General features: G+C 44.2%; 1 protein-coding gene across 1 annotated transcript; it reads left to right on the top strand.

The window, feature by feature from the left end:
• Positions 1-7920: 7920 nt before the first annotated feature.
• LOC308371728 (patr class I histocompatibility antigen, A-5 alpha chain-like) lies at positions 7921-10469 on the top strand (the record flags this gene model as incomplete). Its single annotated transcript, XM_080846715.1, is given in 6 exon segments — positions 7921-7933; positions 8570-8670; positions 8673-8832; positions 9516-9794; positions 10157-10441; positions 10444-10469. Coding segments are annotated over 6 exon segments (864 nt in total).
• Between the last annotated feature and the right edge of the window lie 4113 nt (positions 10470-14582).

Genomic DNA, 14582 nt, shown 5'->3' with positions numbered 1-14582 from the left:
GCAGGGCATTGAGCTCCTCGGGAAAACAATCTGCCTGTGCTTGCTTGAGGAGGACTACTCCTATGTCCAGACGATCTGAAGCAGACAGTGGAGAGGCTGCCGCCCCATGAAGGGACTGATGAGTAGCCTCAAGTTGATCAGACCAGGTGTTGTACTGGGAAAGATCGGGAGAAGATGCGTCAGGGACAGTGAGCTGACCGCAGAATGTGGATTTTCTGAGCTCATCGGACTCTTCTGACTTTACTGCAGGGTTAGATGGCCAGTGAGCAGGTTGGTCATACAGGAAGTCGGGTCCACTATTCCAGCGAGAAGGTTGGGTTAACTGATGCAGTGATTTTCCCCGTGTGATGTCATCTGCCGGGTTATGTTCAGAGGGGACGTACCCCCAGTCACTGACATCAGTGTGCTCCTGTATTTCGGCGATGCGCGTCCCGACGAACACCTTATACTGGGAGGAGTCAGACTGGATCCAGCTGAGAACTGTTGTCGAGTCTGACCAGAGGATGGTCTGCCTTATTGAGAGGGTGAGCTCCGGGTGAAGTAGTTTGGCCAGCTGGGCTCCGGTCAATGCGGCACAGAGCTCCAAACGCGGCATGGAGAGCTGTTTCCTGGGAGCAACACGGGATCTGGCCATGATGAAAGATACATTTACATGCCCGTCAGTGTCTTCAACACGCAGGTAGGCCACAGATCCGTACGCTCTCTCTGATGCGTCGCAAAAGATGTGTAAGTCCACAGGGGAAGCATCCAGATTCACACTGGCTGACACGTAACAGCGAGGCATGTTGATGTGCTGTAGGTGAGGGAGCTCGTTCTCCCATGTCTGCCAGACAGTGAGGAGTTCACCTGAGATGGGTTCATCCCAGCCCTGCTCGTTCCTCCAGAGCGCTTGAATCAACACCTTAGCACGCGTGGTGTAAGGAATGATGTACCCAAGTGGGTCGTATTGAGAGGCTAGAACTCGATACACATTCCTTAGCGTGGGCTCGATGGCTACTGCTTGGCGGTGCTTGTAGCCCGGGGTGTCGGATGGGCAGTGCCATCGGAGGCCGAGTGTGGATTCTTGGGGATCGGCCCTGTCTGCTGTCAGCCACAGCTCGCAACCCTGTGACCTTGCCTCTGGGGGAAGATGTGCGATGACCTCTGGTTTATTGCTCGCCCACTGTCTCATGTCAAATCCTCCGGCGGCGAGCAGGACCCTCATCTTGTCGATTAGCTGTCTAGCCTGTGATGGAGAATGGAGAGACTGCAGACAGTTATCTACGTAAAAGGCTTTCATGACAGATTCGAGTACCTCTTGGCTGCCAGCGCTGTTGTCCTTGGTGTGCCTCTGAAGTGCATATATGGCACAGCACGGACTGCAGGCGGTGCCAAAGGGCAGGACACGCCATTCGTAGATGTCAGGGCTGCGGTCTCTCTCCATATCCCGCCAAAGGAATCTGAGAAGTGGCTGGTCTTCAGGGAGTAGCCTGATCTGGTGGAACATTCCACGGATGTCGCCGCTGATGGCAGTCGGATACTCCCTGAACCTGAGGAGGACACCCAGTAGTGGTGAGCCAAGGTTAGGCCCAGGAAGCAAGATGTCGTTGAGGGCAGTTTGCTGGTATTTGAATGAGCAGTTGAATACCACTCTAGACTTTCCGTTGTGGTGAACAATGTGATGAGGGATGTACCAGGATTCCTCAGATTGGTTTGTCTCATCGTCGCTGATCTTCACCACGTACCCCGCTCTCTCTAGCTTGTGGATCTCCTCATTGTAGACTTTGGTTAGGTCAGGGTTAGTGGCCAAACGCCTCTCTGTAGCTCTGAGGAGGGGCATCACTGCCGCAGGAGGAGCGTGTAGCTTGGGTCCTCCTGGCTTGCGGAGGAGAGGTGTAGCACAACGGGCCACTCCATCCACTGTGACACGGAGGGTTCGTTCCTCCAGTGTGGTAATGGCTACCTGGTCTTGCCTGGAGCGTGTCGCCTCCTTCTCGGATCGGAATGGCAGCGTGTCAATCTGCCACAGCCTTTCCACATGTTGATGTAGGTCCAGAGTAGGAGACAGGAACGCTGTATGCAAACAGGATGTCTCCCTGATGGGATTCTGCAGGAAGTTTGTAGGTCCTTGTATAGCCCAACCTAGAAGGGTGCACACGGCTACTGGACCACCTGGGGGTCCTATCTGCACTGGACGCACAGGAGTTATTAACTGAGGATAGTCAGAACCAATAAGGAGCATTGGCTGTACCCTGTAGAATCCACGCATTGGGACGCCACTCAGGTGTTCATACCTCTTCTTGAGGGACTCCATTGGGCATGACTGCTCAGCCAGGCTGAGCTCAGCCGCAGTGAAGGCATGACGGATGTAGTGTTTCACTTGAGTGTTAGCTGGAGAGGACACCTCGAAAGAGACAGATGCGCCCTTTAACTCTACAACATCCTGTCTGATGGTCCGAAGGGGCAGCGCTTCTTCCACTCTTTGTAGACCAAGATGTTTGGCAGCAGCTGGAAGTAGAATTGTTCTTTCAGAGCCGTCGTCCAGCACTGCGTGTGTGTCCAGTGTCCTACCTCCGTAATGGAGCCTCACTGGGACAACTTTCAACATGACACGACTGGAGTGGTTACCTTTGCCCACATACACCATACTAGAGGAGGTACTCACAGTTAGGACACTCTGGTTAGCTTTGAGTGCCGCCTCATGCAGGACAAGGAGGTGTTGCTCATTACAGGTGGAGCATGGCTTCTTCAGAGTACAGCTCTCTGGTTTGTGTCCGCGCCCACATCTCCAGCATTTTCCCTTTTCCTTTATCCAGTCAGTCTTCTCAGCGGTGTTGAGCTTGGCAAACTCGGCACAGGCACTGAGGTAGTGTTCCTGATTGGAGCAGTAAGGGCAGTATGGCTTAAAGCGCTCTTGCTTCTTGGGGGACTGACCAGGCTTAGTGTAGGCATCAGGTCTCTGCGGGGTGTATGAAGCTTCAGGCTGGTTGGTCATGTAGATGCTAGCAGGGTTGGATTCCCTAGGCCTCGCTGCCTTGCCATCCCGCTCTATCGGTGTAGCATCTAACCTAGCCCCGTCAGTAACCCGTCTCGCCACCTGGATGGCTTGGGCTTTCCTATCCAACCATTCAGCGAAGTCAGGGAGCGTATATGTTCGATCACTGCCACTGCGGATGATTCCCTGGGATAAGCAGTACTCAGCAAAGCGTTCTCTGTAGCTGGTGGGCAGCTTACTGAGTAGAGTGTCCACGTGAGAGCCACATCTGAGTTCAGCCTGTGAGGGGCCATCCATAGTGCTTAGCAGGCCCACCATCGTGCTGACAGCTGATGAGAAGTCCTCAAAGGCTTGCGAGTCGCCTTGCCTGATAGGTGGGGAGTTGAGTATAGTCTTCAGCTCTCCTTGAACAAGATGGCGTGGCTGACCATATCGTGTTTCGAGGGCCTGCATTGCACTACTGTATGGTGTTGGATCGTTAACATACCTCTTCGCCACTTGGTAGGCATTTGGCAGCTTGAGAAGGTCTAACAGCACTTGGTATTTGTAGTCCTCACTAAGGTGCTTATGTGGCCCAAGGACGCTGTCCAATCCTTTCTTCAGCATTATGAAGTCGCTTTCTTTGCCAGTACTGAAAGCAGTCAGCTTGGGCTTTGGAATGCCGTATGAAGATGCGATAGCCATTTCCAGTATGCCTGGGGCTGTAGGACCTGACGCTGTCATGACTGGTGCATAAGGCGCATACTGGGGGTGATGCGCCCAGGGTGGATAAAGAGGGTAAGCAGGGTGCGAAGGGTGGAGCTGGTATTGTATTGGTGGCGGCATAAGAGGCTGGGCAGGCTGAAGAGGAGGACGAGTTGGCTGGAGATGGAACCGAGGCAGGCTGGGTTGGTATGGCACAGGCCATGGAGGTGGAATGGGAGCCTGAGCATAAGGGCGAGATGACAAAGGACTGAGCCGAGCAGCTGCGGCAGGATCCAAAGTGACCCGTGACTCGGTCTGATGAGCTGGTTGGGTATAGGCGGATTGGTCCTGTTCAGGTTGGTCTCCAGACGGAGATGCTGATTGATGTTGGGGCTCGTTGCCATCTGTAAGGGTGTTCCTCTGTGGGCTGTGGTCTGGCGTCGCACAGTGACTGCCTAACTCTAGCTTTGGCAAACTGAGGTAGTGAGAAGAGTAAGGAGGGTAAGGTGGAGGATATACCGGAGCGCTTTGCAGGAAGGGCATTCGTTTAGCACTGTCCATCTCAAGCTGTAGCCTCTCTAACTGTTTGCTCATGTCCACGTAGCGTGACTCAAGGCGCTGCCACCGTTCCTCTTCGGTGCACCTATGCGGGTGTCTGTCAGGCAAGGTGGGGTCAACCTGGGTATGAGCGCTCTGCAATAGCCTCTCCGGGGCCTGATTGGAGGATGCCTCATATAGCAGGGGCTGTCTAGCTTGATAGCCGAGCTCGTAGTTCGCGAGGTACCCCGGGGGCTGCCTTGCTCTGCTGGGACGGGGTCGAACATCTGGTTCTCTACTGTAATCTGGAAAGGTTGCCATAGTTCAGGGGGGGGGGGGGCAATTATCCGGCTTCGAAGGACCACTTGTGAAGTACGTATGCGTTGCCAACTGGTTTGCCCCTATCTGGCTATGCACTCCGATCAGAAAGCAGCCACAACCCCCAGGTGCAGTAAGAACAGATTTATTTATTTCAGTTGAGCAGGTGGTCAAGTGCAGTTGGTGCTTGCGATGAAATAATCATACATTAAAAGAAAAGTGTTCGTGTGGTTTTCTGTGAGTAGAGAAATACAGAATGTAACATAATAAATATGCATAAATAGCAATCTGCATCAATGAACATAAATGTATGCATATCTGAACAATATACACAATAATAATGATAAATGGTTAGAGTTCACTATAATACAATAAACAGAATTGCTATGATTGTAATATATAAGTACCAGCGCCCAGTGTATCAGCAGTACCGTAATTACAATGCTGTACCTAACTTCGCCACAAGATGGCACTCCAAGACCACAAGTTGCCTGGCAGTCTAAACTCCAAGCTAACCGCAACACAGAAACAACTAGATATCTAGATCAGTGTCGAAGCCCGACCAAAACTGTTTGTTTCAGAAAATTACTAATTACAACGGCCAGTGCTATCAAACATCAACACGAGAAAGCAAGGCCAACAGGAATATGAAGTTACAAACTTACATTGGCAGCAACGCACACGGCAACACAATAACGTTATGCTAACATGGTATTTCAGAGCATGTCAGCTCCTTTTAGCAGCTGGCGCGAAAAGGAAACTGAAAGTTTGTGCGCGTGCGCAACGCCTCAGCCCTAACAGGGACGTAGGCTCACAGTCCAGAATGGAGTTTTCCACAAATGGCATCAAAATATCTTTTAATCTCCTCCGATCACTTCTTCATACAGCTTCTCACCTACACTTAGGCCAGAGGTCTAGCAGCTCGACCAATGAGTGAGACGGTGCGCCGGCCAATGATAGCCCACCTCATTTGCATACTGACACAAGAAAGAATACAGACATAAATGCAGCCAGAAATGTAAATGCAGGAGAAAGAAATGACAAAGGCGCGAGAAGAAATAAATACGGTACGGGAAATAGTACGTGTAAATAAATAGAAAAATAAAAGGAGGAAGAAATGAATTTGGGAATTAATGTAAGCGTAAATAAATGTAACAGTAAATAAATAGAAAAATAAAAGGAGGAAGAAATGAATTTGGGAATTAATGTAAGCGTAAATAAATGTAACAGTAAATAAAAAGGACTCATTTTCCATTTCCATTCACATAACTGCATGATATATTTTTTCTAATGCTTTTCTTTGGTGCATTTTTAGTCATTTTATTTATTTATGACTCACATTTTTACATATGTATTTATTTTTAATTATGTCATTTTTGGCTTTCCATAATCATCTGCCGGTGAGTTTTGGTCTGTTTAATTCCATTTGTGCGGAAAAGGTGAAAAGTTTTGCATAAAATAAAAAGCGACGATTAAAGGAGAGCTGCTCATTTTCAATATTATCCTTTCTATAAATCGTGATAAAGTAAATCAAGTTAAAATGGAACCTTACTTTTTACTTTTTGTTAGCATTCAAGCTATATCGGTATTAAAAACAAGCTAAATTGAACCATATGGTTTCAGATTCATCTTATCCTACATTGCGCCTTCAAACTTCCACTAAAGGTTTTCAACTTTTCCTGTTGACAATCTATAGATATAATGTGACTTGTTTCACAGGAAGTGTGGGCAGTTTCAGTTTTGAGGAGAAACCCAGTAGCGCAGTCTGCCTCCCATTTGGTGATGCCTGGTTTCCTTAAAATCATATTGGGTTCAAATACGTGCGTTTTTTAAAAACGGGAAGCAAGCAAATGCATTGATTGGTAGGCTACATGGTACGGCGCGCTCTGCGTGTGCACCCCTTCTCCACCACGCGTTGCGTCTTTGTAGTGTTTTTTAGGTGCGCTTAAAACTTGAACTATTCTCAACTTTCCAGCGAAAGGCAGGGAAGCGCACCGCTCATCAATGTCACACTCGGCCCAGGCAGCCAATCAGATCAAGCAACAGGCGGGCTTAACTACTTAATCAATTATTTCCTGTTTTGATGCTGGAAGATGTGGTATGATTAAGCAATATAGCACGAGTGGGAGTGGGATTATGCCTTACCTACCCCACTCCCACGAGTATTGCTTTTATAAAACAATTCTACAGTCAACAAATTCACATTTTAACTCGAAAAATAGTTCCATTTTCAACGTCAGAATTTGGAATGAACGGTTTTCATCAATGCGCTTTCATCGCGGAGTGATTATTATTAGCTGTGAAAAGTCTGTTTTGGCCTCCGCACTTTGCCAAGGTGTTACTTACGGGGCCCCTAAAGGGACATGAAAAAAAAAAAACCTTTCTCGTGCGCACCAGAAACTTTCTCGTGCGCACCAGAAACTTTCTCGTGCGCACCAGAAACGTTCTCGTGCGCACCAGAAACTATCTCGTGCGCACCAGAAACTTTCTCGTGCGCACCAGAAACTTTCTCGTGCGCACCAGAAACTATCTTGTGCGCACCAGAAACTTTCTTGTGCGCACCAGAAACTTTAGGGACGGCATGGCCCTCAATTGGGCCAAACACTGTCTATGCCAAATAAAAACAATAGAAATCCAAGAAAGCCATAATATCCCATACCAGCCAAAGCTTAACCAGAATTGACCCAGAATTACCCATAATTTAACCACATAGGCCATATAGGCCTACCAAGAATAGCCAAGCCAAAACACGGCTTTTATTTATTTAAATTCATCCTCACTGCTGTCCTAGTTTCCTAGGCATGGTGTAATGTGACGGTGGAAAAAGGAGTGGATTGGGGAAAATCGGTTTATTATTCTATTCCTTTCTGATAGCACGGGTCTCTCGTCGAGGAGGCTCAGCTGCGCAGCACTTATATGCAGCCAGTCAGATGAGGTAGCCTGCCTCCTTGGTTGAAGTAGCCTAATTAGGCTAGGCTATAGGGCTGAACACAGAAAACACAGAAACAAGACAAACCGTAATTACTACATTTGCTAATAATTGTAGAATGATTAATTAGGCATAGGACACTTACTCTAATTAGTGTTTTATGTCCGTAGGCAGATCTGGGTCGATTCTAGACGATTCTCTGCCCGTCCTGCCTAGTTCTACTCTCTGTTTTAGCCTACTAGAATGAGTAGCCAAGTTTCTGGTGCGCACGAGAAAGTTTCTGGTGCGCACGAGAATTATTTTTTTTTTTCATGTCCCTTTAGGGGCTCCGTAGTTACTGAAGCGTCTGCATCTGAAAAAAGACGCGTATGTGTATTTGAACCCATTGGCTGCATGTGACCGTTGCCTTGGTGCTTGGCGGAATTGTCTCTAGACTTCGCCAAACTAATGCATTTAGCCAATGTCGATGACATAAAATATGATGCTGCTGGGTATGATTCTGTTCTGTAGTTATTTGTACGAACTACAGCTTGTTTTAGATCCTATCCATTTACATATTATAAATAGCTGTAGCACGTGAACATTATTAATATATTCTCAGAATTCAAAAACATATTTCATATGTTTCACATTTCCTCTTCAAGTGAAACAGAGTGGGCAGGGAGACAGAGGTCCGATTTGCAACTGTATATTAGACATTGATTAACTGGCACCTCACACTGTGTTAGGCCCCTTTTATCCTCTCATGTTGGCGTCACACTGTAGCCTAAGGTGAGAAACAGACTGTGATGGGAGGCAGGAAATGGGCCATTTTGTTTCTTGTGTAGAAAACAAAGGTAACATTTGGTGTTTCGAGCTCTTTAAAATGTAAATTATTTAGTTAAAAAAGATCATTGTGAGGGTCTGAAGATGTTTTGCTTCATCATTCATGTGTTATTTTTGTTTATATTTATTAGTTTTGTGAAAGAAAAAATCCCTTTGGTAGGTGGTTGCTTATGACATTAAGCTATAATTGCATCAACCATTTGTATCAGGATAGAAATAAAACTTTTCACTCCAAAGCATTCCTTAATCTTGCAGTTATCCCCATAATTTAGTGTCCTCTTTCTGTGATCTGTACCTTCCAGTAACTCATTCCCTGCAGTACTTCTACACGGCCACATCAGGAATCTCAAGCTTCCCAGAGTTTGTAGCAGTTGGAATGGTTGATGGTCTGGTCATCAGTCAGTATATGACAGCAACACACAGAATGCGGTTCCCAGGCAGACATGGATGAAGGAGCATCTGGATCAGGAGTACTGGGAATCAGAGACCGGGCTGGCCAGGACAGCTGAGAAGGACCTTAAGGAGGAAATGAGGATTTTAAAAGAACGCTTTAATCAGACTGAGGGTGAGTTTACAGATCATGTCTGGATGAGACTGTTTGGACCATAGATGACACTTAGCATCTGTTTCTTTTGTTTCACAATACCAGTTGAATGGTTTGCCCGTCCATATGTAGTAAGATTATGAACACAGGTTTTTTTGTTTACAAATCTATACAAATCACCAGAGGATGGTTGTGTTTCATTGAAATGGATCTTGTGGATGCATAGTATTATTATCATTATTTCATTTCATATTTGCAGAATATTTGTAGATAAGGACACTTTTTTCCTATTTTTTCAAGCAGCTCAAATATAACATTTGCAGTATTTATTATCACATTGTAAATACATACAGTATTTTTGACTGATCCGTTTCCTGCCTTTGATTACACCCCGGGCCTTTTAAAACCCAAACAGAACATTTTGAAGAAAAGAGATTGCACATGGCAGGAGTTAGATGAAGCAGCAGTAGTGAACACTGGAGATGTTGCTCTTGGTATCTCACAGCAGTAGTGAACACTGGAGATGTTGCTCTTGGTATCTCACAGCAAGTTCCAAACATGAAGGAAAGAAGGCTCACCATTCTTGTCTATAAGCCTTTCATTTCAATGTATTATGTTATGTAACTTTAACTGACATGCATTCATGTAACTGAACATTACACTTCTAATAAATGTACTTTTGCTTATTTACTTTTGTCTATCAGGAGAGCATGTTCTACAGAGAAGCTATGGCTGTGAGTGGGATGATGAGAGTAATGTCATCGGTGGCTATGAGCGGTATGGTTATGATGGTGAGGACTTCATCACACTGGATCTGACCAACAAGAAATGGGTGGCTGTGAAACCAGAAGCAGCCTGGAGCAGACAAAAATGGGACCGCTGGGAGTCCAGTTCTAAAGGCAGGACACATTACATCACCCACGGTTGCCGTGATTGGCTGAAGAAGTATGTAGAGTACGGTAGCAGTACTCTCAGAAGGAAAGGTACGGCAGCTCACACAACAATGATAACAGCAGAGGCACTACAGTAGGCCGCATTCCTATGATGATGTAGGCCTCATCAAAAAACATAATTTTTAAAGGTCTTGCTGTTTCCGGCATACTTTGGGACTAATAGATATTGTTTATTTGGGTGGCTGAAGTCATCACTTGAACTTCTGAAAGTTAAAAGAAGATATTACTCGACATGCTGAAAGTTAAATCATGAGCCCTCTCTGAGCCTCTTCTCTTTGTACTTGACAATGCATAACTGCTCCCATTGTTCATGTCTGCTATGTCTTTAAACTGTTTGCTTTTTATCTTAAAATGTCACACATTCTGACAAGTATCCCACCTTCTTCTTTCAGTCGCCCCTGAAGTGTCTCTGATCCATAAGAAGTCATCGTCTTTTGTGGTGTGCCACGCCACTGGGTTCTATCCAGATACAGTAAATATCACCTGGAGGAGAGATGGAGGGAAGATGCATGAGGATGTGAATGTGACAGAGACGCTGCCCAATGGGGATGGAACCTTCCAGAAGAGAGCTGAGCTCACAGTGTCACCTGAGGAGAGAAAGAGAAGTCAGTACACCTGTGAGGTGACACACATTAGTGGAGAACCAACACTCGTCACCCTGACTGAGGAAGAGGGTAAGATGTTCAGAAACTCATCAGCTACTGAGAGGGAATGGTTTACATTTGTAAATAAAAAAAGTCATGTTTTGACATTTCAAAACTAGTCATATCATTCTCATAGCCTACTTCTTTGTGTTAGACTGATTTTTTATACTTTGTTATATCTGACGTTTTTTTTTTCTCCTATAGGAAACAATCCTGTAGCCATACTGCTGGATGTGTGATTGCAGTTCTTGTTATTGTAGTGGTGATTACTGTGGTAATGAAGAAGAAGAAAAGTGAGTTGCCTTTATGTCATAATTTATGCAATTTCCACAATTATGTAAAATGCTCTGTGTCTGCTTTCTGTCATCGATGATGCTTAAGTGTGTTAATGTAAATATTCTCCATCTTTCAGACTTCACAGTCTGCAGGAGGGCAGAACGTGAGTACATTTTTCACACCTTGTAAAAATCTGAAATACTTTTAATTTGGTCTTGGTCTCTGTGTATTTGCTACTTTCGGGTATTTAAACTTGATGTTTTTAATCCAAGGGAAAACGTGATGCCTTGCTTTATGTAGTGGCCATTATATGTACAAATTACTTTTCATTTCCGTCTTTTTGATGCAAATGCCTATCTGATTATTAGAGAAGTGCTTGTCAATTTTTTTGTGAAAGCAGAGATGAGAAAAGAAAGTCAAGTGCAGAATTGTCATTTTTAGTGTGAAATGTGCATTTTAGTTCATAGTGTGAATCATGTCTTTATTTAACGTAAGTTTTTTTATCCACATCCTACACAGTTTCTTATAGCTCCTCTTGGGACATCAGAAGGCCCCTAGTCTCCTCTAACATTGGCATGGCAGTCCTCAGACAATGCATAACTGCTCCCATTGTTCATGTCTGCTTTGTCTTTTAATTGTTTCTTTATCTTTATCTTCTCCCCGTCTTCCTTCAGTCGCTCCTGAAGTGTCTCTGATCCAGAAGAAGTCATCTTCTACAGTGGTGTGCCACGCCACAGGGCTTTATCCAGATGGAGTGATGATCACCTTGAAGACAGATGAAGAAGAGATGCAGGATGATGTGGTGGAGACGCTGCCCAATGGGGTGGAACCTTCCTGAAGAGAGCTGAGCTCATGGTGTCAGTACACCTGTGAGGTGGAACACATAAGTGGAGAATCAACACTCCTTAGTGTGTAAATGTAAATATTTTCCATCTTTTAGACTTGACAAATTACAGCAGGGCAGAACGTGAGTACATTTGTCAGACCTTGTAAAAATATGAAATACTTTCAATTTTGGACACTGGTCTTCGTGTATTTGCTACCTTTTGAATATTTATAATACGGGGAAAAAATGTGATGCCTTGCTTTATGTAGTGGCCATTATATGTACAAATGAGTGACCATTTCATAGGCATGAATGCAAATGCCTATCTGATTATAAGATATGAAAGGGCCTGTCAATGTTTACTAAAAGCAGAGATGACACACATTCTGATGCCTCCACCGGAACTACTACCATCGACAGGCCCCTCGTCTCCCCCAACTCGGCAATCTGGCAACTCCCCCAACACCTGCATGGCCGTCCCTATAGTGGCTCTGTCTCCTTAGTGCCACAAGCAAATGCAGGGCTGTTTTTTTTTTAATGTTACAAATGTTTTGTTATAAAAGGCCTGGAATTTGGGTGTATTTGAATGTTAATGTGTCCCTCTTTCTGTGGGGTGAGGAATGTGGACAGTAGATCTACTTGAGGGGCGTTCGATAGGTGTGAAGGTGTGTGTATGAAAGCATAGGCTCCAGCCCCATGGTGTGTCTGGGAGAGATCAATTATTATGGCCTAGTATATGAAACCTACCAATACACTGAAGAAAGATGGTAATATTTGATGCAGTACCAGTATGCTTTTAAAGACAAATCATGTTTAGAATTTGAAATCATGTTTTTTTTTCACCCCTCTTCTGCTATTTAGTATATTGAAAGTCCTACCTTTCTATTACGTCACACGTTGTGACACGTATCCCACATTTACAGCTACCAAGCCAATAGTGTTTATCAAGCAGTCTAAATCAAGTATTTCGATGGGCATGTTGTGAGCTATTGAATTTCTGCTCTGGTCTTACCTACTTTATTTTCAAGTTGTAGAGTAATTTTAGATTTTATAATCACATAAAGCATTCTTTCATATTTAATGTATTGCCTTTTGAAGGACTGGAACAATGAAACAGGAAGTGTTTAGAATCTAGAATATACTGTATATTTATGCTATGGGCTTATCTACCGTATTATGTAAGCTGTAAAATAAATTGTTATTTCATAATAACTTGAAATCATTCTTTCAGTGCTGTGCTAGTGAATATATTATGTTCCATATTTTTAAATGTATTTCCTTTGAAAGAACTGTGACAATTAAGCAAGAAGTGTAACATATATTTTGAAAGCCATTTTAAGGTTTAAGATTGTTTGACTGAAGACAATTATGTGGTACAAACACATGTTTCTTATATGTTGTCAGAAATGCTACATATGCTTGCAAATTACTCCATAGCTTTTTACATCTTTAAATCTTTAAAGCTTTAGCTTTTTAAATTTAGAATTTCTGGTTTATGCTTTACATATTTTCTTCTTAAGCTGTACGTAAATATATACATTAGGGGTCTAATCTCTACCTCACACAGTGATTAAACATTAGGGCAGTATTGCTATGGAACCAGAACTATAGTTAGGGCAGTATTGCTATGGATTCCATAGCAGCACTTTAAATATTATCTGCCTGGAAGGTTTTTCCAAGCCAGTAGTATATCAATTGTTGTCACAGTTGACTTTCCTTAGATTTTGATCGTCATGGTTTATTGCCAATAGCATTGGGGAACATGGTGCAGATTGAGCTGTGAGGAATATCTAAACTGTGTCAATTCATTCCAAACGTCCAGTGTGTTAGTGATGAAACGTCAACCAAAGGATGAATGGCTACAACAAACATTTATTAAGGGCATGGAATGCAAACATTGATATTCAGTACATCCCGAACCCTTATTTCTGAATAATGTACATCTAATCATAGAGGGCCTATTTGTAACCTAAACATTGGATCTGAAAAGGGTTGTGACTGACACTTCTCAATCCAATACACCTGATTGGGATGAAACAGATGAAAATGAAACAAGCATATTCCAAAAGTAGAGAGATCAGTGTTCAAGAGGCTGTTGCACAAGTCTGAAAATGAGCCTCCCTTGAAGATACTTCAATGACAGAATTCCTAAGTTAGAGAATGTTTGGATGTCCAGAACGACAGACAAATACTAAAACAGACCCGATACACCACAGTTTGCAGCAGTGTGCGTGGCAGAGTTTGCTTTCACCTACAGAATGGGGTATGGGAGACAGAGAGGAGGCAGCAGAGTTTTACCACTTCAGAATTAAATCATATGAGCGCAACAGGCATGTCTCATATTCAACTCATTCTCATCTGTCCAATAGAAATGGTGGAGGAGTTACTGTGTTTGAGAAAGCCATGTTCAAGACCATCACATGCAATACATACAGTGGTAAAAGTTGTGACCCCAGTTCCGGTGCTAATATCAGTGATTTACAGACCACCAGATTACAACACAAATCTATTTTTGCCAAATCTCTGTCACCTCTGGGCTCAAATGTCTGTATTAGAAGGTATTTAACATGATTCTGAAATAAAATGTGGGAAATTGTCAACCACGGCAGCGGTTGAGGCATATGACCTGTTGACCCCTAGAGGCATAATTGTCATACACCAATACTGCAAACGCTTTTTACACTTTAAGAAAGCAGATGATAACCAAAATAACAGCGACAGATATAGAGACCTATTTTACTGTCTTAGATTAGAATTGACATTTATTCATCATTTTAACTCAACCAGGCGGCCCTGGGCGTCACAGGTTCCCATCATCCACACTTTGCCTTCACTGATGTCAGATGTGAGCCCCTGGGAACAGAGACACCAAGAGAGAGACACTACGCAAGATGATCACTGATTCTACTGATGAGCACTGTGCTCTTGGTGTATGCCATATCATTTCCACCAATGTGAATAAGTCCCATCTGTGGCACGGTCTGTGGCCCCTTCTCTGTCTCCAATAAGGGGAGCATCTGGTCCCACCTTTCTGACCAAGCCAATCCACCTTTATGTAGAGAGAGGTTCAGG

Source organism: Sprattus sprattus (genome assembly GCF_963457725.1).
Source record: "Sprattus sprattus genome assembly, chromosome: 10".
Classification (NCBI taxonomy): Eukaryota; Metazoa; Chordata; class Actinopteri; order Clupeiformes; family Clupeidae; genus Sprattus; species Sprattus sprattus.
Note: the sequence above shows the minus strand (reverse complement) of the source record. Positions and strands in the feature narration are given on the sequence as shown.